The 25,406-nt window shown below is 42.4% G+C and overlaps 1 protein-coding gene and 1 non-coding gene across 2 annotated transcripts; both read right to left on the minus strand.

Annotated features, from left to right (window-relative positions):
- Positions 1-16,878: 16,878 nt before the first annotated feature.
- On the minus strand, positions 16,879-19,623 carry hs3st1 (heparan sulfate (glucosamine) 3-O-sulfotransferase 1). The gene is made up of 2 exons (XM_035162418.2): positions 19,382-19,623; positions 16,879-18,534 (listed from the first exon to the last, which is right to left on the minus strand). The coding sequence occupies exon 2, from the start codon at positions 18,393-18,395 to the stop codon at positions 17,478-17,480; it is 918 nt and encodes a 305-aa protein (XP_035018309.1). The 5' UTR covers positions 18,396-18,534; positions 19,382-19,623; the 3' UTR covers positions 16,879-17,477.
- Positions 19,624-20,462: 839 nt separating this feature from the next.
- On the minus strand, positions 20,463-20,554 carry trnai-uau. The gene is given in 2 exon segments: positions 20,463-20,498; positions 20,517-20,554. It is a non-coding gene; the product is annotated as a tRNA-Ile (tRNA).
- Between the last annotated feature and the right edge of the window lie 4,852 nt (positions 20,555-25,406).

Genomic DNA, 25,406 nt, shown 5'->3' on the forward strand with positions numbered 1-25,406 from the left:
TCTGGTGAAAGGGTGAGTGAAGAGAGATACTGGAGGATGATGAGTATAATGGAAGGCAGATGTGTCATCAGCATGAAAGATGGAGCCAGGGTAGACACACACACACACACACACACACACACACAGTCTGCAGTCAGACCAAGGGTGAACTCAAGCAAAGATACATGCAAACTAGAGGGATGGCGCCTTCACCATAAAGTATTTTTCACATTCTAAAATTTGTTTTGTTCTTACTTCCTGTTGAAGTGAAACCTTTGCTGTTAGTGGTTCTCCATTCCCATAATACACATCGTCTATCTGTCTGGGTGTGGGGGCTTCTCTGAGAAAAGTGTGTGTGTGTGTGTGTGTGTGTGTGTGTGTGTGTGTGTGTGTGTGTGTGTGTGTGTGTGTGTGATGTGTGTACTTGTACATATATCTTTGGACTTTCTGACCCACTTTCAATGGGCTGCTTGAGACTTGCTTTTAGGCTTAGAACTAGGTTTAGTTCGGGACTGGGGTAACTCGTGGTGGGTAAGGGGCTGGGGGCAGCGTGGACGTCCAATATCTACTGCATCCTGTTAGATGGGCACGTACACACACAGATTTGTGAAACTATCCTCATCAGGACTTTGGTTTGTGTTTATGATGGAAAAAGTCTTAAAGAGATAACAAAGAAGAGCACACACACACACACACACACACACACACACACACACACACACACACACACACACACACACACACACACACACACACACACACACACACACACACACACACACAGACAACGATGGCTGGCCTCATAGACTCTGGAGCTGGTGCCATATTTCAGGTCTAGTGCCTCTAAATTGGGTACAAGCCCCTCGTGGAACAATTGAACCACTGTGAGCTGAGCATGAAAAAACCTGACTGACCTGACCTGTTTCATTTTATTATCAGGTCACTGACCACAGCTCTTCATTCAGACTGCTGCTGTGAGAATTTTACTCAGCGCAGGATTTTCTTTTGTAATAAATGTGTCTACGAGGAAACAAATCAGCGAATCGCAGAGATGTTATTTTTCCTCAGATGGAATCAGTGTGCAGGGGCAATATTAATTTTAGCCGTGACAGTTTTCAGCCTATCGTGTGTCAGAAGTACAGTGCATCACATGAATAGCTTTAGTTACCCGTGGTGACTGCGGCAGGATTGTTGGTGTGAGACCGGCTGGTCCGAGTGTCTCTGAAGCTGCTGATCTCCCTCAACAGTCTCAACAGTTTAAAGCAAAAGCCTTTTTATCAGCAGACAGAAACACCTCGCTGTAGACAGAGGTCAGAATAGAACTGACTGACAAGTTCAATGTGACAGAAAGTCTGCGGTGACTCAGATAACCACCACTCCACCTGCAGAAACAGCAACAACACAAGATTAACTAAGAGACTGAAGCTGCAGTGGCCACAGGCTGCATTTCTGATGTGACCTGCAGATGTTGGGGTCTGGATTTGGCATCAACTGCAAAAATCCCTAGACCCAACCTCCCTTGTGTCAACAGTCCAGGTTGGTGCTGGTCCACGGCTGCAGGTCATGATTTCTGACGCAATTCAAGCCCCTTAATAACAATCAGTCTTTATTTGAATACAACAGACTATATCTTTATATTGCTGCTGACAATATGCCTCCTTTCATGGCCACAATATGTGTCAGGATAGAAGTAATGCACTTTAAGTTAGTCACACTTTAAATAACGGTAACTTAATTATGTGTAATGATGCTGAAATCTGAGGTTAAAAGCTGTGAAATGAAGCCGTAGAGCTATTAAAATATATAAAGTTAAAGTTAAGTACATTTGCTGATACATTTACGGAGTGTGATGAAAAAGTAATGTGAAAGTTTAGTAGAAATAATAAACATGATTTAAGGGGGTAAAAGCCGGTTGAAACGTTCAAAAGATGTTTGTTTACATTCTTTGTAGATAGTTACCATCGTAATCTAACACGTTATATTCACAAAGGAACAATTAATCTATAAGTCACAACGTGCTCTAAGATATCGTTTTGTTTCCGAACACATTCCTGGGGGAACTTGTTGTGTTTTTCCTCATTCGAGTTAAGCTACTGTTGTGGAAACACTATAGCTAAACCCCTATGTGGTTATTTCCCCCCCCGTCTTTCAGGTGCGTAACAAATACACCATCTTCTAACGGTCAAAGAAAAAGTTTCCTCGAGCTGTTTCATGAACACACGCGTCTCCAGTCCCCAGATCTGAATCCAATCAAACACCTTTGTAGAACGAGAGATTGGCAGCGTGAAAGTGACGGATCAGAAGAACTGATGTGATGCAATAATACCAACGTCTCAAAGGACAGTTTGACAGTTTGAGGATCAAAGAGAGTGTTTGAAAAGTAGAAAATGAAACTGAATTGAACTAATCTGTATTTTTATTTAAAGGAATAATTCAGCTTTTACATTTATATGAGTTAGATGAGAAAACTAACACTCACAGGTTGGTGTGGTGGAATTTCAGGGACAGAAGCTGGACAGGAAACAACCTAACCCTGTCCAAACTAAAGCAAAAAAAATAAAAGTCTACTTCATCTCAAACACAATGTCTTTTTTAAATACAGAGATAAAACAAAGAGTGAAGATGAAAAGCTGCAGTTGTCGTTACACAGCCAGGCAAACTACGCTAAAAATCAGCTGGTTGTATTTAATGTAAAGACATAGTAGTGGTCTCCATGTTATTATCTACAACGTTGTAACTCTCATCAAGAAAATCAATCAAGATATTTAAAGCACAGATAGAAACCACTTTATTTCACTGGGGGATTGGTATCGTCTTGAGGTAAACAATAAGATGGGTCAGGAAATAGCTGAGAGAAATACTTCAGTAAAAGGAGGAGAGGAAGGAAATGACTGTCCACTGCAGTATCTTAAAAGGGAATCAATGTCACATCCGGAGGCAGAAGCACTGTGGTCGCAGCACCTCTCAAAAATGTCTCACCTCACCAGCTGCCACCTCACGTTGGCACAATTCAAAAATTGTGAATGATGGAAAGTTATGGCTGGTCAAAAGTTTGGGTTTGGGTTTCCAAATGTTAGTGAATGCACCCTGGAGTCTCCTAGGCCCCTCTAATGGGAGCTGTTTAAGACTATATGATGAACGAATGAGGAAACTGACAAACAGCTCTGTCACTCTGTGGAGCTGCAAGAGGACACATGACACAGATTTGTTCAGGGATGCAAATTCATTCAAAACTCGCTACCTGACAGTTTCACCACATTTTCAAATTGAAGCTCAGAGAAAGTGACTTTTGTTCGTTTGATCAGAATCACTGGATAAACATCGTGGATCTTTGGCAACTCCAAGCCAAAAAAAATGGAAAATATCTATTTTTCTCCCCATGAGCCAGTTTTAACCTAAAAAAAATCATTTGCATATTTACTGATCACTTTGAATCCTGTCTCAGGGATCTGGTGGAAACATTGTGGTTGTGCAGGAGGATGGTTTTGGCTATTCCCGGCACAATAATCTGATATTTTTGATTGGCACTATCTTCTTTTGAAGGTTTTTTATAGAAAATATTGACGTGTGACATGTGCAATTAAATCAGCATATTTCTGCAACCCCTAAAGTCTTGTCACTAATATTTTTCTACATCAACCTCAGTCACATCTGATAATAGAGCAATTTTACATGTTCCTATGTTTGTAAAAATGCTCAAATTAACCGATTCTGAAAACCGATGATTCGTACATCTTAAAGTGCATCACTCCTGGATTATTACTCTATTATGTTTCCTAACTGTTCCTCTTGGGACCAAAGGGAAATTGCAGCAACTGCACAGCAATAATAAAAAAAAAAAAACAGCACTTGTAATGCTACGATGACTTAATCTGCACACGACGAGCTGAAGAAAGTTTTGAGACCGTCTGCATTGTGAAGTTTCCCAACGCAAAACCTTGTCCCAGATATTTGAATCCACTCTGAGCAAGGCGATGAAATTATTACATCAAACTGAGACATCAGTGAACTGTTATTCTTATTTCTGCTTGTACCGTGATGGAGGGAACTGAGGGAACAACTCAGCATTTAAGGGAAAACATTGTTAGATTGGATGAGAAAACCACATTACAGTCATTTATAGACTATATTTGAAGCTACAGCTAGCAACTGGTTAGCTTGGCATAAAGACACGTAACTTACAAGTGACTTAAAGCTCACCTATTATTAATGGCCTGAGCTAAGCTAAGCTAATGCAGCAGCATGTGTTAAATAATCCCCCTTGCTGAGCTAATGCTATAGCATCGTGTAGGCTAAGCTACAATTGCTGACTGGATAACATGAAGGGGATATCTTGATGAACTAGAGTGTTAGCAAAGCGTCATAGTGGGAAGGATTTTCCACAACCCAAAAGTTCTTCTTATGCTAATTTCTCACCTGTGTACCATCAGTAAACCATGTATTAACCAACAAAGCCATTAATTAGAGTTTAAAGCCTTTTGTAAACGGCACCTTATCAGAAAACACTTTTAGTAACATCTTCTTACTGTGTTCATTTCTGAGCACTAGAGATATAGATTTCTTCCTTCGTTATGCTATGCTAAGCTAGGGGCTGCTAGCGTCAACCTAACATTTAGTGTATTGATTTTCTCATCAAACTTTCTGCAAACATTTCTCAAATGTTAATGTGTCATCTCAGTGATCCTGATCCTGATCTTCAGCAGCCTGCAGCGTGTTGTGCATGCCAAGCTGGAGCGTTGCCAGGTCTTAAACCAAAGCGGCCTTCACTCTCACTGAGGCCTCACACATTCTCAGGGTCAAAGGTGAAATCCCCCCCCCATCTATTTGCAAGCAAACAGGAATGCGTCCAGGCCGACAGCAGCTTCCGATGTAACATTTCTCCTCCAAACTGCAGAAGGTTGGAGCAGCAAGTGAAGAGGAAATTGTGGTGCACTGCTCAGAGAGAACGAGACCACAAGACTGACTCTGTCTCTGCCCTCCTAATCCCTCCACCCGTCTAATCCCTCCACCCTTCTCTTTTCATCTCTCTCCATCACCGGAATTCCAAATGGGTATGAATGTTTTTTCCGCCCGCTTTTCCTCAAAGCTGCATATTAACAATTGCAGCGCGGCGCAAATGACATCGGCAAGGTGCAGGGACCGACCTTCATTCCTCCGCAGAGGGCACGCCAGTAAATCCATTTCTCCAGAGATGCGGTTCACTGAATAACAAATCACGGGGGCAGACACGGCTCTCTCTCCTGTTAAAGAGGCCTATTGCTAGAAGCTTCCCCCACGGGGCCTGTAACACCAGGGGTTTATTATGAGGAGAGGGGAGTGGACAAACATGGGATGTGCTGCCATAGAGAACTTTACCTCCAAACGTGTGAAACCTGCTCTCCTCTTTGCAAATTTCTTTGCTGATAATAGCCACTGTTTAAAGTAGTGACGCCTTGTGTGTAATAAATAAATTCTTGCTGTTCACACACCCGCGAACATTATCGACGATGCCCTCGGTCTCATCAGGGAGAGATGCACAGCCCCAGTTTTGCGCTGATATCTCTCTGCTCCAGCACAAATTCCCGCACATCATTTCCCCCTCGAACCAAATCAGCCCCGTGGTGCATCAGCCACCCGTCAAAATCTATTAAGGTGGCTCACATTTCACGAAACACCTTATCTTGCTTCACGACCGGTGTAACGTTATTTACACCCCGCAAACAAAATGGTTCCGGCAGTGTCGTGGCTGATAAGGGCCTTTAGTCATGGAGCGAGGTGACAGCCACCAGATTACAAGTTGGTGATTTACCTTATTCATTCCTGTGACCTAGAAAAAGAAGGCCAATTTCACTACACTCTGCTGTTCCCCCGCAACAGACTTCATTTACTGTCTGAGGTGTTGTATCGAATCTTCCTCCCCAGGATTGTTCAAACAACTTTACTGTGATTTGAGAAAAGATTGGTTTGCAGATTGAAGGAGGTGAGTTTCACAGGATTTGCGGGAAACATTATAGGTTTGCAGGGACTTGGATTGTATCTAGTTTCTGTTTTGTTGACATCCAGTTTACTTGAAGGGAAATTTGTGTTTTTTTTCAACCTGAGTCTTATTCTAAATATGTTGCCGCTTTTGTCCCCCAGGAAAATTAAATTTGACAAAACAACTCATTTCTGCAGAAGCACTTCAAGCCGCCCCAAAGTTTTCGACTTCAAAGTTCAGTTTTACATAAACAATTTGTCAAAAGAAGATCTAAATATATTTCCAGTTGCTGAAATGTAATGACTCGGTGTACTCTGAAATGAAATCATTGAATAAATAAATATCATTTATTTTTTATGGATTTCTACATTACACCCAAAATCTAATGTCATATATTAAGCAAATGGAGTTCTTTCCACATTGGCAGTAAAAATAAGTTCCAAAAATTCTTAAACTATAGACTGTATATATAGATGGTCGTCATGACAGCTGCCGATAAAAATGAAGCCAAATCCTCTTGATCGCCCCCTGTTGGCTGATCCTGCCTCCTCCATGATAGTGGATGGGACATCGACCAAACAAAAAAGAATTACACATCAAATCCATTTTTCTCTAAGGTGGTTTCTGTTATTTCCAGTTAGTGCTTGTTTTTCTGACAAGTTTAGTTTTAATGAGTGATTGACAGCTGCAACTGACTCGACAATTGGTCGAGCGTATCTATTGTCGGACCTCGATACTGCGGCTCCACTACAAGAGACTCCAAATCGCTCCAACAGTGCAAGATGATGACTCCAATATAAGCAAAGATGTGTCGTACATCTTTTATTCACAGTCTATAGTTTCAACACTGTTTCAGAAATTGTGTTGCAGTTGAATGTTGCTTTGCATTTGTCTCAAAACGTCTTGAAAGGGTTTCTGCTATCAGGTCAAATGTGAGTTATTTTACTTTGAAGGGAAAACCCGTATTGAATGCACCATAATTAAACATTTGCCTCTTACACTGGTCTATTTGCATTTAGCTACAATAACTACTGTAAATTGTTGTGAATTCTGGTCATTGGACAGTATTAGGAAACATCCACATTTCTTACCTCAGTAACTTTACTATGGAGGTGATACAAAGTCACCATGACCCATATTGGTCACATTATTAAAGCGAAAACCCAGGTTAAGTAAATATTATATTGGAATTTCTCAGTGCAGTCTTTCCTGAACCCATAATCCAAACTACCTGAACTTAAGTCTTTGACCTTGAAGCTTATCATCTTTAGATTATGAGACTTTCCAGAGAGTAGAAATAATGTTTCTTCTAGTTTCTGTGTTCAGGTGTGAAAACATTGTGTTTCTCTCCACTTGCACTTTCTGTGTGATAAGTAAAAAATTTTTTGGCAGCTTCAGGAAAGAAAAAGACAGCGGGGATGTCGATGTGCAGGCTGAGCACACATGGGACACAGAGGTGCTAAGAGCCTTCAGAGCTCATGTAGCATCATTCTTACTTCACTTCTCCTCTCGACTCACACAAAGATGTAGCGTGCACACTGTCTTGCGGGGATGCCCACAGCTACAACCCGATAAGTGCATCAAACACACACACACACACACACACCCACGTAGGAGGCAGGTAGAACACACACACACACACACACACACACACACACACACACACACACACACACACACACACACACACACACACACACACACACACACAGACGGGCGGGAATGGCCCTCGCAGCATCAGCTTATTAAATAAGTGGAAGTCCTACATGGTGAAATGGAGCAGCAAGGAAGAGTTATATGCGCTGCCTGCGCTGTGTGTTGGTGGACCGCCAGCATCACCATAAGCAGTCAGTCAATAGGCTGACTCAACAGTGTGTGAAATTAAGAGGGAAACAGAAGTAGACAGACATTACGCCTCTCTCTCTCCCACTTCCCCTCAGCCTCACCGACACCAGGCAGCGGCTAATGCACCGCCCCAGCAGCACACACACACACACACACACACACTCCTATCACACACACACACACACACACTGCTATCACACGCCAGCAGCTCCACTTTTCTCAAAGAAAAAAGAACAAAGTTTTTTTTTTAAAAGCACAAGACACAGAAAAGCTTTGCAAACTTCAGTTGACAGCGTTAATGTAAATACAGTTTTATGAGCATCTGTTTATGTGAGTCACTGGTTGAATTCAACCTGCACTGACAGACGTGTAAACACACTCAGGTGGCAGCGTTTTTGTCTAGTGTTTATCTTCACATATTAAAATTGTGAAGACAAACAATTACAGTTTGTGCCACGCAAATAAAAAGCGGAATTTTTAACACCTTAAAGAGACAAAAAAAGCACCAAAAAACTGAGAAATAAACGCAATACTACAATTAAAACTCACATGTCTGAATTACCACTCCAATATTAGCAGACATCTGTTGTCAGATCTCCACTGGGAGGATGTTGAGAACATCTCCCCATCTTTCTTTTTCCAGCTCCTTGATATGTTAATTCAGGTCTTGTTTTTGAGTTCGAAAACAAAATCCTTTCTGCTGAGAGCCTCACTTTGTCAAAGCAGGGAGGAGCCACATTTCCATACCAAATGTCTCGTCTGAATGAAACTACTATTAAAGAAATTCTGAACAGTAGCCCAACGATGAAAAAGGCAGTTGCCAAGGTAATATGCAAATCAGCCTCATTGACTCCGAGCTGAACTATGAGAACCATGCACCTACAAAATGGAGGCTGGAGAGTTGAACTGAATGCTGCTGTGTGGAAATAAACTACGACTTAAAACAATGATTATTCAAGGAAGACAAACAACCGTCTGCCGTGGGCAAGATTGTAAATTGATAGAATGTAGAAGCACGTAATGCATCTAGTTTTCTACATTTTATTCGTCTTAACATTCGAATTTAGGTGTTTACACAGAAAATGTGTGCTTTCGATTCCTCTACATTTATATAACAGTTATGAGTTATTTCACTATTTCCCCAAAAAATAAAAGTAATGATTTTCTTCCTACACATTTATGCATCAGTATGTTAAATGTGACCTCTCAAAACTGCTTGAACTTTTGATCTTTGAACTTGGACTCAAAGATAAAGTGATTATGTTTCAGTGGTCGAAGGTCAAAGGTCACAGTGACCTTATAAATCTGTGGTGGGGGAGTATGTAGAAATATGCACAGGGAAACTGCACTGGTTGGTGGAGGCAAACAGCCGCAGTGCGGTAATTCTAGTTTCTGTTCAAATTGATTGTGATTCTAATTAATAGGTAAACTTTAAATCTTTAATTAAATCACTGTGAGAGACAAGAGGTTAGATAAATCTAAACCTAAATAAGTTGCTGTTTTAATTTGTCCTGCGCATGTAAAGCTCATCAAGTGTTGTTTCATTCCTCAACGTCTCCTGTTGCCTTGTCCTCACTGATGAAACAAGTGGCTGAAGAAAGACAACGTTAGTGGAGACTCTCCAGATGGATATTGACCAAAGAGGGAAAAAGCTGATGGAATTGCATTGACCTGTGGCAAACGGCAGCATGTTACACAACCAGATCAATGTCCTCTCTCCCTCCTTCCTCCATTCATCTCTCTCTGGGGCACCTTTAATGCTCAGATTTGTTCTTTTTGGGGAGAGGAGACGCAGAGGAGCACCTGGAAACATTGACAGATGTGTGAAAGGCTCCTCAGGTCTGCTGGTATAAGTGCGTTTGATCTGCGGGATTGAAGGACGACAAGGTTTCCGCTGCAGTTGCATGTTTCTTCTCCCACTTCAGAGGGAATGTAGGAAATAGAGAGATTTCCTGTGATGTGGGAGCTCCTGCACAGATGCCGCTCGCTCTGAGAGACATTTTGTATTCATGCAGTTGAGAAGCTGCCTTTATGTTCTGTGACCAAGGTCAACCATTGAAAATATCTGATTAAATCCCTTTGGTTTGTTTGTGATTCTGACTTTTCTAAGGACAAACCTGCCAGGTCAACAGCCCTCACTTAGAACAGACCCAACAGGTGGAAGGAAGAAATACTGGCTTCTTTTTACTGAGCATTTAGCCATAAAGTAATAAAATGTATGTTAGTGGATGTTATATAATCATCTAATTTTAAAAAATTCACTTTGGACCAAATATATCACTGAATGTAAAGAAAATGAAAATCTCTGTTTGACCAATGTCTCTGATTCATCCTTATGGCAAAATACATCCATCTGTTGTTTGGATTTATTTTTCAAATCAGGCGGACATGAACAGAATCAACATGAATATAGGAATATCAAAAAAGACAAAATAACGTCTTAATGCAAATTTTTTAGGATAAACATTGAATACGTAAACAGATAGAAATTTCTTCCTGAAACCAAACAGTACTGCAGCGTAGCCAATAGTACGAGCAAGACGACCATAGAACAGTAACGAATACAGTAATGAATACACACCCAGTTGCATCACATGGAGACACAAAGCTACGTGGAAATGAGGCGTTACCGAGTCTTTAGGTGATCACAATAAAAAAGAGAGGATGACAAGGGATTCTCAACGGTTATGTTTCAATTAGTGAAAAGATTACATCACCATCCTCCCGGTGAGGAGTAATACATCAGCCGTGCAGGTCATTGGATTTCAAGACTCACGGGTGAAGGGATTTGGTCAATCATGAAACAGCCAATTGATTTTCCTCGCTTTATTTGCAGGAGCTGGCACAAGGCAGAGAGAAATTTCCCTCCCTGGGACGGCTGATTGAATGTAATTTCGTCCTTACGCAGGGAGCACATTTACCACCTGTTTTCGATTTTCTTGGGTCGACATGTGGGGATATGAATTTCAAAGCAAACACCGGAAAAGTAGAAGAGAAAAAGTGCGGCTGGACTCGGGGGGCTTGTAGTTTGTGTGATCGGCGTCACTGGAGTGTTATGAGGAGATTATAAGGAGAAAATATTTGAAGTATGCCAAGTGTCAAATCAAATCAAACCAAGCCTGTGTGTAAAGCAGCTTTTCTTTAATGCATTCATGTGCTTATGCAGTCTCACATTCATTCAAACATGCCACACAATGTGTTGACTGGGAGGGTCAGACTGAAGGCCAGCCAATCAGATCCACCGCTGCGACCCTGTCTCCATCATCAACCCCTCGTTTCCAAGTTATTAATTATGATCATTAATAGAATCATGCGTTTTGTTTTCCCCTGGCCGATAACAGGAGTGGGACCAGCAGCATTACACCACTACAGGGACAGACCTACACATGGTTTCAATGTAACCAAGACAACACGCACGCACACTCTAAATACATTGTGTTGAAATTTTGTTGTAATGTGATGCTTGTGGGTCATTTAGCTTTGATTTGAACCATCTGCAGTAATATACGCACGGAGCATTTGTTATGTGCCTGGAGAACTAACAGCGTCATTATGTCTTTCGGATAATGTTTTCTCAGAAGTGAGGTTACACAGTAAAATAACACGAGCGCCACAGGAATCCAAATAAGCGGAGCTGTGACGTCATGAACAAACGGGAACAACTTTTACCCCTCACAGAACACATCAGGAGTTCAAGAGTTATTAGTTCAAGAGTTATTAAAGGGTTTCTGGGACACACTGTTGATAAAGATGGATGACTGTCTCCCAAAAGTGAAGCCCAATCATCTCGATCCTGGCTGCAGTACAGGTCGAAATCTGCACATCCTCCATGTTAGTAGAAGGGACATGGACCAAACAAAAAAAAATAAAAGTACAGTACAGCAAGTCAACATTATCCTACTGACTCCAAAAGACGTCCAGATGTTGGCCTCTGTATTCAGGATAGATTTTGCCTCTTTATTGTTCAATGGGAGGAAGAGGAGACGCGTCGTCCATCTTGATTTACAGACTGTGGTTTCTGTGTCCTGAGCCTGATGCTGTATTTGAAAATCCTGGCACACACATTCACATGTATCTACACACATAGGTGAACAAAATATGAACCGAGTATAAATGTTGCACACACACACACACACACACACACACACACACACACACACACACACACACACACACACACACAGTGCTATCTTCTGGGCCCAGTCATGCCTCACCCATGAAGAGGTGTCCGTTAGCAGTCAGAGTTATCATTGGCCACGGAGGCTTATTCCTCCACCATGCCAGGAAATGAGTGATAACGGAGCCCAGCTATGACCGGCTCTCACAGCGGCGGCACCACGCGTTCGCTACAACCCGGCCAAGATGAAAAGACTGATGGGAATATGCCCACATGCATCATACAGAGCAGCACGAGCCCTTCCCCCCTTTTTAGCCTTTCTACTAACAACATGTGTATTTATGTTCCATTAGCTCAGAAACAGGATTGATGAAGCGTCTCATTCAGAGGTAAAACCTCATTTCTCTGATCTAATATTATGAACGTTATTCGTAGTGATGTCGAGCTGCAACAGCAAAGTGCTCATGAGCACGCAGAGAAATTGATGATTTGTGTGATGGCCTGAGAGGGAATCATAACTTTGACTCAGACGCTGTGGTATTTAATTTAGCCGAATCAATTTATTCACCGTAATGTCATCATCTACCACCAAAATAGCTTTCTGTTTGTAGGGGGGGGCGGAATGGGAAGGGTCTCAAAATCATTCACATTTCTTGACAGCTGAAAAATTTGTATATATATATATTTTTTTTAGGGGAAATGAGTTTCTTTTTTCAATGGAAATTCTGTAAGAACCAATTTAAGTTAATACACAGTGTTAACAGTCCAACATCACCAGCTAATGTTACCACCAAAGACTCAAACACATCAGTTGTCATCCTTAAAACTCTTACAAATGAGCCTTTATTTAAATATATATATATGCATATATATATATATATATATGCTGGCGACCTGTCCGAGGTGAACCCTGCCTCTGGTCCAATGTCAGCTGGTAAGGAACAGCCATTTGATTGGATCAGGCTCCTCAATCTCCAAAATCTCTAAATAAATATTTGAACACTTGTCATTTCAGCCGATAAAATCAACCGTTGCCAGCCAGAGGTCAGACGCTCGGTCTGAATTCAAGGTCCCAATACTTCAAAAACAACCAAGAAGGTCGTAATGCAGGGTCATAAATCTGTCACCATTATAAACTGTACTTGTGCCTCAGAACAGTGAAAGTCTAAGAGGTACTGCTACTTATTGCATTTGTTAAGGTTTGAAATGTTGCCACAGAGGTTATGTTTTCACCCCTTTTTCATTTGTCATATTTGTTAGTTTGTTGGTTGGTTTGTCAGCAGGATATTATTCAATATTCACATCAAATAAAGCAAATAGAACCAGTGCAAAAAAAAATCCCTGTACTCAAAAGTACAAGTAGTATTATAGTAAAATGTTGTTTTGTGGACTAAAGATCTTCTCACACTCACTTCCCGCATGTTTATGTTGCCTTTTAATGCTGAATTACAGAAACCTAGATGCTGTTCAACATTTTTAAAACCATCTCTGTCGTGGTTAAAGCAAAGACGTCTGTTTAGGCTGCAGATTAAATGGAAAGCTTTTCTGAGAATCTTTTTTCTCACCTTGTTTATCCTGTTTTCAAGGTTACCTGCATCATAAGGAAGCAACGTTACTGTAACACTGAATAAAAGCTTCCTGCAAACAATGCTGTGAAGTATTATTTTCAGTGTTTCATCTTTTATAGCTGTGGACGACACCTGGATCGGCAGTCGGTGCACGGGGGAGCCGTCCTGTACTAAAGAAAGCAAGAAGCAGTCGTTTATTTATCTGAAAACACAGGAGGAGAGAGGGAAGTATTTTCAGCCCCATGAAAACATGACGAACGATAAAGAATCCAAACAAAATTGAATTATGGATGTATTGCCTGTCTTTGTAGTGCTTACCAGTTTAGCTTCCCTCATGTATAAACCTGCTGACTTCTGCTTAGGATCAACAGAGAGTTTATACTGGTGTCTGTGTCGCTCGACAATCCAAACTCCTGCAGTCCTGCAGCCTTTTCCAGAAGACAGGTGGTCCAACCAATCTACAAATCTGGCAACCAGAATGTCTACATCACATTAACTAGTGCAGTGGCAGTTCTATACAGGCCTGTTTGGAATAACAAGTGAAGAGTGAAGAGTGGTTGCTGCAGTCCACAGAACCCTGAAGCTGCTGCTGCACAAAGAGCTGTTCACCTGTTTATTCAAAGACTCAGTCGGCAGAACCTCAAACTTGAGAATTAAGTTATCAACAACGTCACTTAGTCCCAGCCACTGCTGTGCTGGAGGCCTGTTTATTCAAAGTATATCAATGTTGAAAGTATAGCGCGTCCAAATTCAACACTGTATTTCTTCCTCTGGCCCTTAGACATAGACATACTGTAGACACATAGATGCGTTACGCTGTGACTCAAACTCATGCAAGGTACAAAATGTGGTTCCGCTAACGAATAGATGAAAAGAAGAAGAAAAGGAGAGGAAGAGTGGGTGCATGTGTTACTTCTGCTGGGTTTCACACAGCGAGTGGACAAACAATCTATTCCAATTAAAGCGAGCTGTGGCGACTGAGGAAGGGGCCGTGCTCCATCGGATCACATCATCCTTTGAGACGGCCCAGAATGGCTGATTGTGATTTGGAGGAAACAGGCCCCTTCAGGAACAACTGGTGTGGGCTGGCAGCAGGCAGAGGGGGGTGGAGGTGTTTGTCGGACTGACTACAAGTGAGTCCAGAAAGTTCCACAGTCCCAGCGGAGGAGGTGGCGGTGGGAAGGAAGGAGGAGGGCAGGGCCATTAATCCTCGTCTCGGCCCCGGTTTGCCACCCTTACTGAGTGCGGGGAAGAGGAGGCGAATTAATTATGTGGCTGAGATTAATTAGGTGATGTTATGGGAAATCTGTGACTGTAAAACTTCCGAGGGCTGCTCAGCTGACTAGACTAATGGGGCGTTCATGAACTCTTAATAGATGCGACTCTGATGTCGAGCAGAAAGAGGGAGAGAAAGACAGAAATCTGTTAGAGAGAAGGATTCATGAAGCTCATTACTTATTGGCCCCCCTCGCTTCTTAAAACCACTGTAATCTATATCTTTATTTTGCTAATGGATCAAATGTTGGGCACTCACACAGAAATACCCACAGGCATTCTGCTGCTGCCTCAGTTCTGTGGAGCTTTTTAAATGTCTTGCAGGTCATTGTTTTAGTTTCATGTCCTGCAGCCTCACTGTTGGTTCTCGTTCATTAGTGGTGTTTCCAGCTGCAGCAGGTAACTTTAATATTAAACACAAATATACACTACTAGTACAGCAAAGTTAGAGCCTGTATTCACATCAAATAAAGCAAATAAAGGCACCACTGCATTGATGTAATTGATGCAAATACTCACAAGTAAAATCCCTGTTCTCAAAATCTGTATAAGTATTATAATAATTAAGTATAAGGATTATTGCTGATGCTGTGATCAACTACTTATATCTACATGTATAGTTTGATAGTTTAACAAATCTGAGTAAAGGGCAAGGTCACACAGAGGCGATGCAAATAGCGCAGGTCGAAGTTCACTGAAAGCTCGGCCGTAACTTCCCTCACCACAGGAAGGGAAATTTATATTCGTCCCCCCGCTCGCACTGACTGGAAATTAACGTAATGGGAAACATCCAAAAATACCGTAACAGATTTCCACAGAACTTGGTGGGATGATGAGACACAGGTCAATAATTAACCCTTTAGATTTTGTTGCAGATCTGGTCAAAGGTTCGCCACTAATATATTTCCATATGTGTGGCCTGGCTCTGATTGTAAGAGATGTGAATTGAGGAGGAAGAAGAAGAAGAAACATGACAAATGGCCCCAGACAAGACAGTTTTTTTTATAAGCAATCAAGTAGCAGAAAATGTAAATACTAAAGTAAAGAGCAAATACCTCAGAACTGTAGTTAAGTAGAGTTACTTCAGGCCACAAGAGATACATTTATATCCTGGTCAAACTGGTTTGTATGGAAACGGCAGCAGTCCTTCTTCGACACAGAGAAAGACGACATTGACATCCTTGTAATCGAGGAAACGTTTGTGTTTGTGTGCGTCCCTCCAGATGTCACTGCTCTTTAGGATCCTCTGCAGACGTGACACCTTCCAAACGACACTCAGAGCAGAACACGCCACCTCGAGCCTCACCTTCACATCCTGGTTTCCCCCTGCACGTGCAGCCAAACCTGTTCAACCGATAGCTGTTGATAGTCGACACTATCATTTAGAAAATTGTAGGTAGATAAGGGAATAATTCTCCTGCTCTCTGAGGGCATAATAACAATAAAAGAGCTGGATAAGGAGAAAGACATTTCTGCTTTGGTCTGCATTTCAGGGGCATTGAGGTTGTGACATCTGCCGAGTCCCAGTAAGCCCCTGAGTAAATCTAGGCCACATTCAAATATGAAACCGCTACTGTAGTTTTTTTTTTTTTTTTAGCTTAATATCTTTGAGACGGAGCTGCTGATGTTTTCAAAGCAGCACTAAGATTTGAATAAATAATCCCCTTCCTCTCTGAGAAAAAAACAGAGTATGAAGATCGCACCCTTGGGCATAAACAAATTAACAACTTGGATTTTTTTTGGGGGGGGGGTTGATTGTGCTGGAATCTGAGTTCCCTTATCTGCCTGATTCTCTTACACTAATCCTAATTTATGACAGTAAAATTCAATGTGTAAAGACGTTAATGCAACTGATCACGATCGGTCGTCTCATCCGACAAGTTGTTTTTTTGCGTTCACTTCCAAACAGGAAAGTCCCCACTGCTGATGATTAATGACAGCCTTGCACTTTAGTCTGATGTGCACGTGACAGAAAGCATGTAATAAACTGTTCAACCCCCAAGTCCATAAACCTGAATGAACTGAGGAGTGTGATGAAATAATCCACAACTGTAGGTGCAGCCTCGACACAGACACATGCTCGTACCTGTCACCGCCTGAGACAAACCGAAACTTAGGAAAGACAACATCAGACGTGCTAAAAATAAAATACATCTTTATTATGATATTAATTCTTCACTTTAGAAAAAAATGTATTTACAGTACATCGTGATGATCGGGCAAAACATATCAGTTTTATATGACTGAGTCTTACATGAAGAAACATTTTGAAAAGGACATATTCAGTGATGTGCCTGAAGGTGACTGAGGAAATCATAGCAGCAAGGTAAAAGGTCCTTTAGATCTTTAAATGCTAGTTAGACGTTAATAAAGTCATGTTATACGAAGGGCAACGAGATAAGACAATATTAAACTGCCTGGTACTTATCCTTATGCAACACATTGACTGGCACTGTCTAAAGTCTGAGTGTCGCCGGCTTCGAAGAGACGAGCCGAGCAGTCGTGAGCGTCTCCGACAGAGAGAGAGACGGTGAGAAAACAAACAGTAACAGAGTCATGAGCTGCAGTTTGCCCTGATATTTGGCTCCATCGTCCTCCTGTAACAAATGCACCTTTACAAAAATAGATTTAGTTTGAATTCACACTAGCTTCGTCCCGTTGTCTACAGGGTTAGTCGGGAACAGGACAGGTTGAGGACATTATCCCCGAGCGACCCTACGCCAAACTATTCAAGCGCTCATTTCCAGTTGAATGTCCGACCCACCAGCTCAAAGAACTTCTTGTTGGGTTCGTGAAAGAACTGGTAGAGTTTCTGCAGGATGACAGGCGTCACGTGAGGGTGAGCTCTGCCTTTGGAGTCGTGTAAACACCTCTCTCGCCCGTGGTCCCTCAAACAGTAGAATCCCTTTGTTTTGTTGAAGTAAAAATTGGAAGCGTTTATCTGCGGCTCCAGCTTAAGGAATCGCTCAACCTTTTTCATCTCTGGAAAGGGGTCCCTGATCAACTCGTCCCCGTCCACCACGTGAATGCTCTCCAGCGGGAAGTACTGCAGCCAGTTCTGCATGTGCACATAGTACAGGCTGCGATTCAGAGCCTTGTATCCCAGATTGATCTCGCCATCCTTCACCAGCACGGACTCGATGGGCTGGTAGCGCTTGTGCTTCTGCAGGCGGTTGTAAAAGACCTGGGTGTAGTCCGAGAGCACGCGCTCCGTGGGGTCTCTGAGGATGAGCAGCAGCTTGATGTCAGGGTTCATCTGATGGATGCGTTTGGGGACTACGCTGGAGGTGAAGTAGGCCGGCGTCTTCTCCACCGTCAGCTGGTCGGGGAAGGCGTAGGGCATCTGGCTGAGGTACCAGGGCAAGCCCTTCTCGAAGTGGCTCTCCCAGTCAAAGAAGTGCACCTCGTTCTGAGCCGCCGCCACCGCGCTGTGCAGGCTGAGCATCTCGATCAGTGCCCGCGTCCCCCCCTTCCTCACCCCGATGATTATAATCTGAGGAAGCTGCTGGACGGTGCCGTTTGGGTGGCCGGTGGTCCCGTTGTCGGCGGGCGTTGAGATGGGAGGTGAGGGTGGGCCCTGGTCAGCCATCGGCCTCGAGGGGATGGGGGGAGACTGTATTGCAAAGAGCAGCAGCCCAAGGAGCATGGCTGCCATGAGGGAGGTCCTGACCCTGGAGGATTTCAGCCTGGCGAGAGCAACAAAACTGTATCCCACATTGAAAGAGCAGCTGCCTGAGGACAATGGTCCAAGTGAAAAGCAACAGAGCGGCCTCTTCTCTGCCGGCAGCGAGCGACTGCAAGAGAAGAGAAACAGCAGAGATTATAGAGGGATACCTGACGGAAACAAAAAACTTCTGGAGATGCTTGTGCACAATCCGGCCCAAAATTCAATGACTCAAGACTTTATGACTCAAAGCCCAAAAATTTAAGAAGGAAACATTTGTAAATTATTTAAGTGGTGAATAAACCTCAAACTCCACAAGGAAAGTAAGAAAATAAAACCACAAATAACATTTCAAACCCGGAATAAGGTGTTTTCAATACAATGTGTTTGCTTTAATTTCATATTACTAAACTGAAATGTTTCATTAAGCCATTGCTTTGTTTATGTGTGTTTACTTGGTGTTTTTTATGAAGCAGTGGGTTACATTTTGTTTTTAGTAAAAGTGCCATCAAGTCTGATTGATTGATTGATTGATTGATTGATTGATTGATCGATCAAACGAATGATCGCTGCCACACGATATATACTTTTAATTCATGGCATACAAACACAGAAAAACAAGACAAGGTGTGTGTTTTGTATTTAAAATGTAGATACACTGAACCAGAACTACTGGTTTATCTCTAAAGGTTAAATAAATTGTCCTGTCATCTGCATTCATCAAACATGCCAATAAGAGGAAAACACTGGAGCTGGTATTTATCAGCTGCAGGAGAAACCAAGAGGCAAGTGTCGTTAACTGCAAAGGAAGAGGCTGAAACTGAAAAATGACAGAGTCAGAACAGGAGCAGCTCGTGTTTCTACACCTGCTGTTTTATTTGATATTGCTCATATTTGTTTTAGAAGAAGCGTCAGTGCGCACACTTCGCTCCGTGCGCTCGCTGCGAGGAATCCACGACGCGCCTCGGATCTCTTACCTTTGTCCTGTCCTTTAACTGTCCACTGAGTGCAGATTTAACTCCGTGCAGCTTCAGTGTCTCTGCTCTCAGCCCCGATATGTCCACAGCAGCAGGAGTAAAGATCCAGTGTCCGCACCGTCTCCCTGTTGTCTCCCGAGCGCGCACAAGACAACAACCTCACCACAGCTCGTCCCGCGCACCTCTCCGCCGGAGCGCCTCCTCTCCGCTGTGCTCCACGGACACACACTCCTCCTGGTTTTTGACTGTCAGCTGTTGGTGTGGAAGCCCACGCCCACATTACGTCTGCAGGACCACTCCTCCTCCTCCTCCTCCTCCTCCTCCTCCTCCTCCTCCTCCTCCTCTGTGAGTCACAGTGTTAACGTTGAGGTATTTGACAGAGACAAAGCTGCTGGTATGTGAGAGAGCAGCTGATCCAAGAGTGAGGCTCCATGAACACGTGTAGAAATGTGGTGACAAAAGAGTGGAGAATTTGACACTGAGGTTATTGTGGTTTTTGTATGACAAGAAACTAAGGTGGCACTGAAGTACACAACACAATTTAAAGCACACAACACAACAGTGAACCACATAGAAACAGAAGGTAAGAAAACAACGACAAACGAGGAAAATCACAAAGCTAATGACAACTGACAGAACACAACTGTGTGCAAATGATAAAACATAATGACAGGTAAGTTACCTGCTATCGACAAGGCTCGTCTCTGATTGGAAGAAGAGGAAGAAAATGCTGAAAGAATGTGTCTTATTTGTTACTTGTTGTGTTTTGTAATGTGACATTGTGATTTGTGGTCAGTTTTATGATTTGCCATTGTGTTTTATGATTTGCCATTGTGTTTTATTATTTGCTCTTGTGTTTTATTTAATTCATCTGTATTTCTATTGAGCTTTTCCAGTCTTGTTGACCACTTGGAAGGCTTCACAAAACAGTTTCACCATCAATCAAGCATAGAGGCCAATATCTCTGCAAATGGAGTGGTGGGGGAAGACGGGAATCAACCCACAACCAGTGGAGTGGACAATCATGAAACTGTGCGATGAAATCTACTTTGCATTGATTAGTAACCTAAATTAAACCTTATGCTCCAGGTGAGGGTCGAACTCACAACCTCGGCATCACTCGCAGATTACTGTCTATAAGTACCGCGCGCTAACCGATTGCGCCACTGGAGCACATGTACACACGTTTACAGATGTTTCCTCATCTGCCAATATGTTTTTTTGATTTGCAACCCCCGACGGCCGCAAAAATGAAAAAGCGGTGCCATACAGGAAGAAGACAGCAAAGAAGATGTCAGCAGGATCAAAATGTTATGCGTTGTGCATGTGTGAAAGGAAACCTCTGGAGAAACCCAATTCTCTGGAGTTCCTCTGGAGGCCAATGCCTGAAAAACGGTGTGAGAAAAACCCCCGAAAAACATTCAGACCAAGCAGAAATCAAGAGTTAATCATTTGCTTTATATACAAATTAGTTGCCCATACAGAGCATTGGCCTTCTCAGGATTTGGATTTGAAAAGTCTATTCATGTGAGCCTCCAGGAGTTCTTCTCTCCTCTCACTGCTTTCAGGGGAAATCAATGAACGAGACAGACCAGTTATTCATTCCTGACATTCTTCTTCTTCCATCCTTTGTCCGCAGTGCATCTGTGGGAAGTCGTCGGCAAGTCCAAGTGGCACAGTCTCACCACCTGTTGTGTTTTCTTCTTTCTTTTTTTTGTGGAGACCTTCACATCTTTCTCCTCACAGTTCGGTGGCTCCAAATATATTTCTGCAGATGTACCGACGGCGAATGGCAGCAGCACTGTAGTATTTCACAATTTCCTCTGAGTCACCCTGGCATGTACAGTCAGTGTGAGAAAGTTTGGAGTTGACGGGTGACTAAGTGGCACATCATCATCACTCACGTCAGATTTATCACCAGGTTGTGTCGCTCCCGCCCCGCGGGGATGAGAAACGTTCACGGATTCATGATGCAGACAAAAAATCTATACGTTGAAGTAAACCCTCTCGATTTCACTGAATTTTAAATCAAATCTTTGCCGGCTGTAATTGGTTCGGCAGAGCAGAGTGTGGCCATGCTGATATTACACATAAACCATGGATGGCTTAAGGGCTTTTTCAACTGAATATGGATGAATCTGATTTTATCCTTGTTTGCGAAAAATTTCTGCTGTGTTGGTTATTTAACCGAAGGCCGTTACGGACATTAAAGCAACGCTCTACATATAGCAGAGGGCTGCGAGCAGCGGGTTTGGGGCCACAGCGAAAGGTCAACCCCACTTCTGAAACGCATCCTTTCCTCTGCAGCGATATGCAAACACGTGTGCTTTATTTATTCAGTGTACAAATTATAAATGCTGATATGGCAGAGACTTTCCCCACATTGATTATTTGATGCAGTTCAGTAATCCTCAGATTCTGCCCCCGCTTCTCCTGCAGAAGTGTGATTCAGCGAAGTTGTCTGATCGGACGATATAATCCTGCTCTGAGAGCATCGGAGGCGTCCGAGCACGTTAACCTGACAATGGTGCATTCAGAGACCTCAAATACACTGTGTGCGAAATCAGCAGCCTTCAGTTAAACGGGAGGAAGTACTGGGATATTTTACTAACCTTACTATGTAAATACTCACAGTAGTAGACAACACAAGCTGACAGAATGGAAACCTTTCATGATAAGATCATTTGTTTATTATTATTACTTAAATATTAAGAGTTAGGGTTATTATGCATTTTAATGTACTTCTATAATTTTAGCCGATTGAGGTGAAAACACTGTAATCACTGTTAAATCATATAATCTATAACAAAACATTACAACATGACCTGGTCTAAGTTTTTGCCTGTAAAATAATTTGAGTATAAAATATCTTTAAATGGAAGTACCTGAGTAAAGTGCAAGTTCCTCCAAATTGTAAACAACTTGACCAGTTGCATTCTATCCACTTAACAACAGTAAAAGTGCTGCATCTTATTTAAAGTCTCAAAAATATTGATCCAAAATAAATAAAGTAACTGTGGTTTCTGGTCAAGTTCTGTGTCCTTTAGATAATCCTCCTCCTCACCTGTAAATCCCTTCAGTACCTGTCTGACCTCCTCCACCCGATACTCCACCTCCACCAGAACCTATGGGCTCCTCAGAGTCGGGTCCCCTGCACCAGCCTGAGAACCGGCAGCTCCCATCCTCTGGCACTAGATCCACGATGCACCATGTCTAAAACAACCGCCTGTTTACAAAGGCCTCTCACCACCACTTTTTCTTCCTCCTGGTAGCATTTCCATTTTTATTTTTCTGTCCTTGGTTTGTTTTTTATCTTTATTTCCAAATTCTGTAAAGTGGCCTAGGGTACCTGGAAAGTTACAGACAAATTAAGCATTACATTACACCCAGACACTTCTGATGTAAATCAGACTAATCTCACAGCGTCGCCGCACAATCAACAGGCTTGAAAACACGAGCCTGTGCCAGCAGTAAGAACAGGTTTTATCAGGCTCTGGCAGACTGAGCAGATTCCTCATGGGTGCACTGACTGTTATTAGTAAATATGTGATATGCATGCGACAGGGCTCTGATATCAATCTGTCTTGCGAAAATACTGCAAGGCCTGAAAATATGTGGGGATTTTGAAGGTAGATTAAAGTATTTCACACAGCAATGGTGCTATTGTCATGTGTTTGGCAGAGGATTCTCTAAACGGCTGTATCGTCTGTTCATGAGTCCAGAAGTAGAAACTTTCTCCAGTTAACACAGAACTGTCGTCAAATGTAATCTGAATGTTTTGCATGACAACCCATTAGAAACAATAACCCTGCATGGTGGAGTTTGTGCATTTCTCTTTAGTAAAGGATCTCTGATGATCGTTTTCATGGAGGCCGTGACTGTTCCTGCAGGCTCTGTAACTGTAGTAACAGTTTTACTCCATATTATTGGTTTTCAGATAAATCTCCTACAAACCATTTTTCCTATTATTGCTTTCATGCAACACTCATCTACACCCTCAGGCTACGACTGCTAATATTGTTTGGCTTTTATTCTCCTAATGAATATTCCCAATCGCGAGTCCAGAACGAGAACGTCTTGCAAAGCTCGTTCGGTTATTTTTTTTCCCTTTGTTTTATTCATGAAGTGGAAATGTATTCAATCACATTTCTTTGTCATTTTGAAAACACCTGAGGAGGAACAACAGTTATTTCTGCACTCGACAGCTATTATTTTCTATCAGCCAATTCCGCAGTTAATTATATGCACTGTGAATCATCAGCTGCCACAACAGCCACCCGTGGCACTCTGCAGGTCATCCAGCTCGCTCTGTAGCTGCAGCTATATAATGAAACGGTGCTTTGTTACCGTGGGTTCACTGTGTGGATCATTGATGCAATCATGTTAAGATTTTTTGTTTAAACCTGGCTTATATTTGCGTTTGCATATCAAGAGATTTGTTGTGTTGATCGTCTAAGTCGTGTAAATACAGTCAAAGGCATTGTAAAGGATAAGAAGTGGACCTGGAGTTGAGGTTGTTATGTCAAACTGATATTTCTCAGGTCAAACTTAAGAACCAACACGAATAAAAAGTCATAAAACTATTATAAACTCGAATCACACGCAGTAGAGTGCATAGCTTTGCCAAGGCCCAACAGTCCGCTTACATATAAACATTCTACACACACTAATAGATATCACTCCTCTAAGTATGTCTGATTATTTTCTGCATTATTGATCTAACAATTCCAGAAATCTGTGGAACACATTTCACGAGATACGTTCATCTTATTCGATACATATCATGATACTTTTAATATGAATAAACGTTTAATAAGCAGGCGACCAGCACTCTGTAGCAGGGGCGGAAACGTAAACGATGCTGTAGATCACGACTACAGTGCGTTCACAACAACGTGGATCTCGTGGACGTGGAAGAAAGTAAAGCTGCAACCAGCATCAACACAGTACAAACATTTGAAAAACGCTCCTGGATCCAGCCACTTAAAACAAATGTTAATGGTTTCATCCTTGGACCAAAACCCACTATTCCATTTTTTTTCAGTAGTTTTTGTGTAATCCTGCTTACAGACAGACAAACAAAACATAAACTCCTTGGTGGATGCAATGACACCATCCATGTCAACATGTGCATCTCCATAACAACTGTTTATACGCCGGTGAAAGATCATTTAATGAGGCTGAAAGCACTTGCACAAGCGAATAAGTGCGACTGGTTTGTCAAGTGCATTAACACTTTTATTGATTGTCAACACCGGAGTTAAATATACGTATCTGAGTGAGCTGTTGAGAAGCAGAAATGAGCCGTGACTCCACCTGAAGTAAACCATCATAGCAGCTGCAACAGAGGACTGATGGATTTGTCCTTCACAGACACATCAACACAAACCCCCTCCGCTACATGAAGTGTGTGCTGGACATGCTCAGGGGTCATTAATACCTGTTTACTTCAGACTCAAACGGAAAAAGAGAGTCTGGAGAGCTGGTGACGAACTGGAATGACTCAGCTCTCAACTAATCGTTCATATATTTATATCTCGTGGTGAGCGTTGGAGCTTAGGAAGAAGTTTCTTGGTTCTCTATTTGTCAAAGCTTGTGGGCAGTGCACAATTTGTACAGGGGATGAGGGGGGGGAGTCAGCCTCTATAAACCAAAATGACTAAAAAACCCTCCTCCTTATTAACCTGTCAATTGTACCGTCCCCTCTCAGCCGTCCCCTCGTTCCCCTGTAGCCGGTTTCATGACCTCTAAGGACGTCCAGAGAGTTGGAAACAGATGGTGTTACAGTGTCGAGCAACACGAGAGCAACAAGTCCTATGTTAGGCTGATGTGCTGCACTTTACAGTCACTGATAATGTTGAGGACTAAAATTCACTGTTAGAATTTAGGTTTGTGTTTGATTTTGAACATCTGATGTGAAGCAGATGTGATTTATACGTTTGTTTTGGATGAGAATTGCATCTGGTTTCCATCTTGTTCTCGTGAAGAAAGGTTTCCTCGGGACACATGGCCGTGATTGATGCAG

The sequence above is a fragment of the Hippoglossus stenolepis genome, chromosome 7, assembly GCF_022539355.2.
Source record: "Hippoglossus stenolepis isolate QCI-W04-F060 chromosome 7, HSTE1.2, whole genome shotgun sequence".
NCBI lineage: Eukaryota > Metazoa > Chordata > Actinopteri > Pleuronectiformes > Pleuronectidae > Hippoglossus > Hippoglossus stenolepis.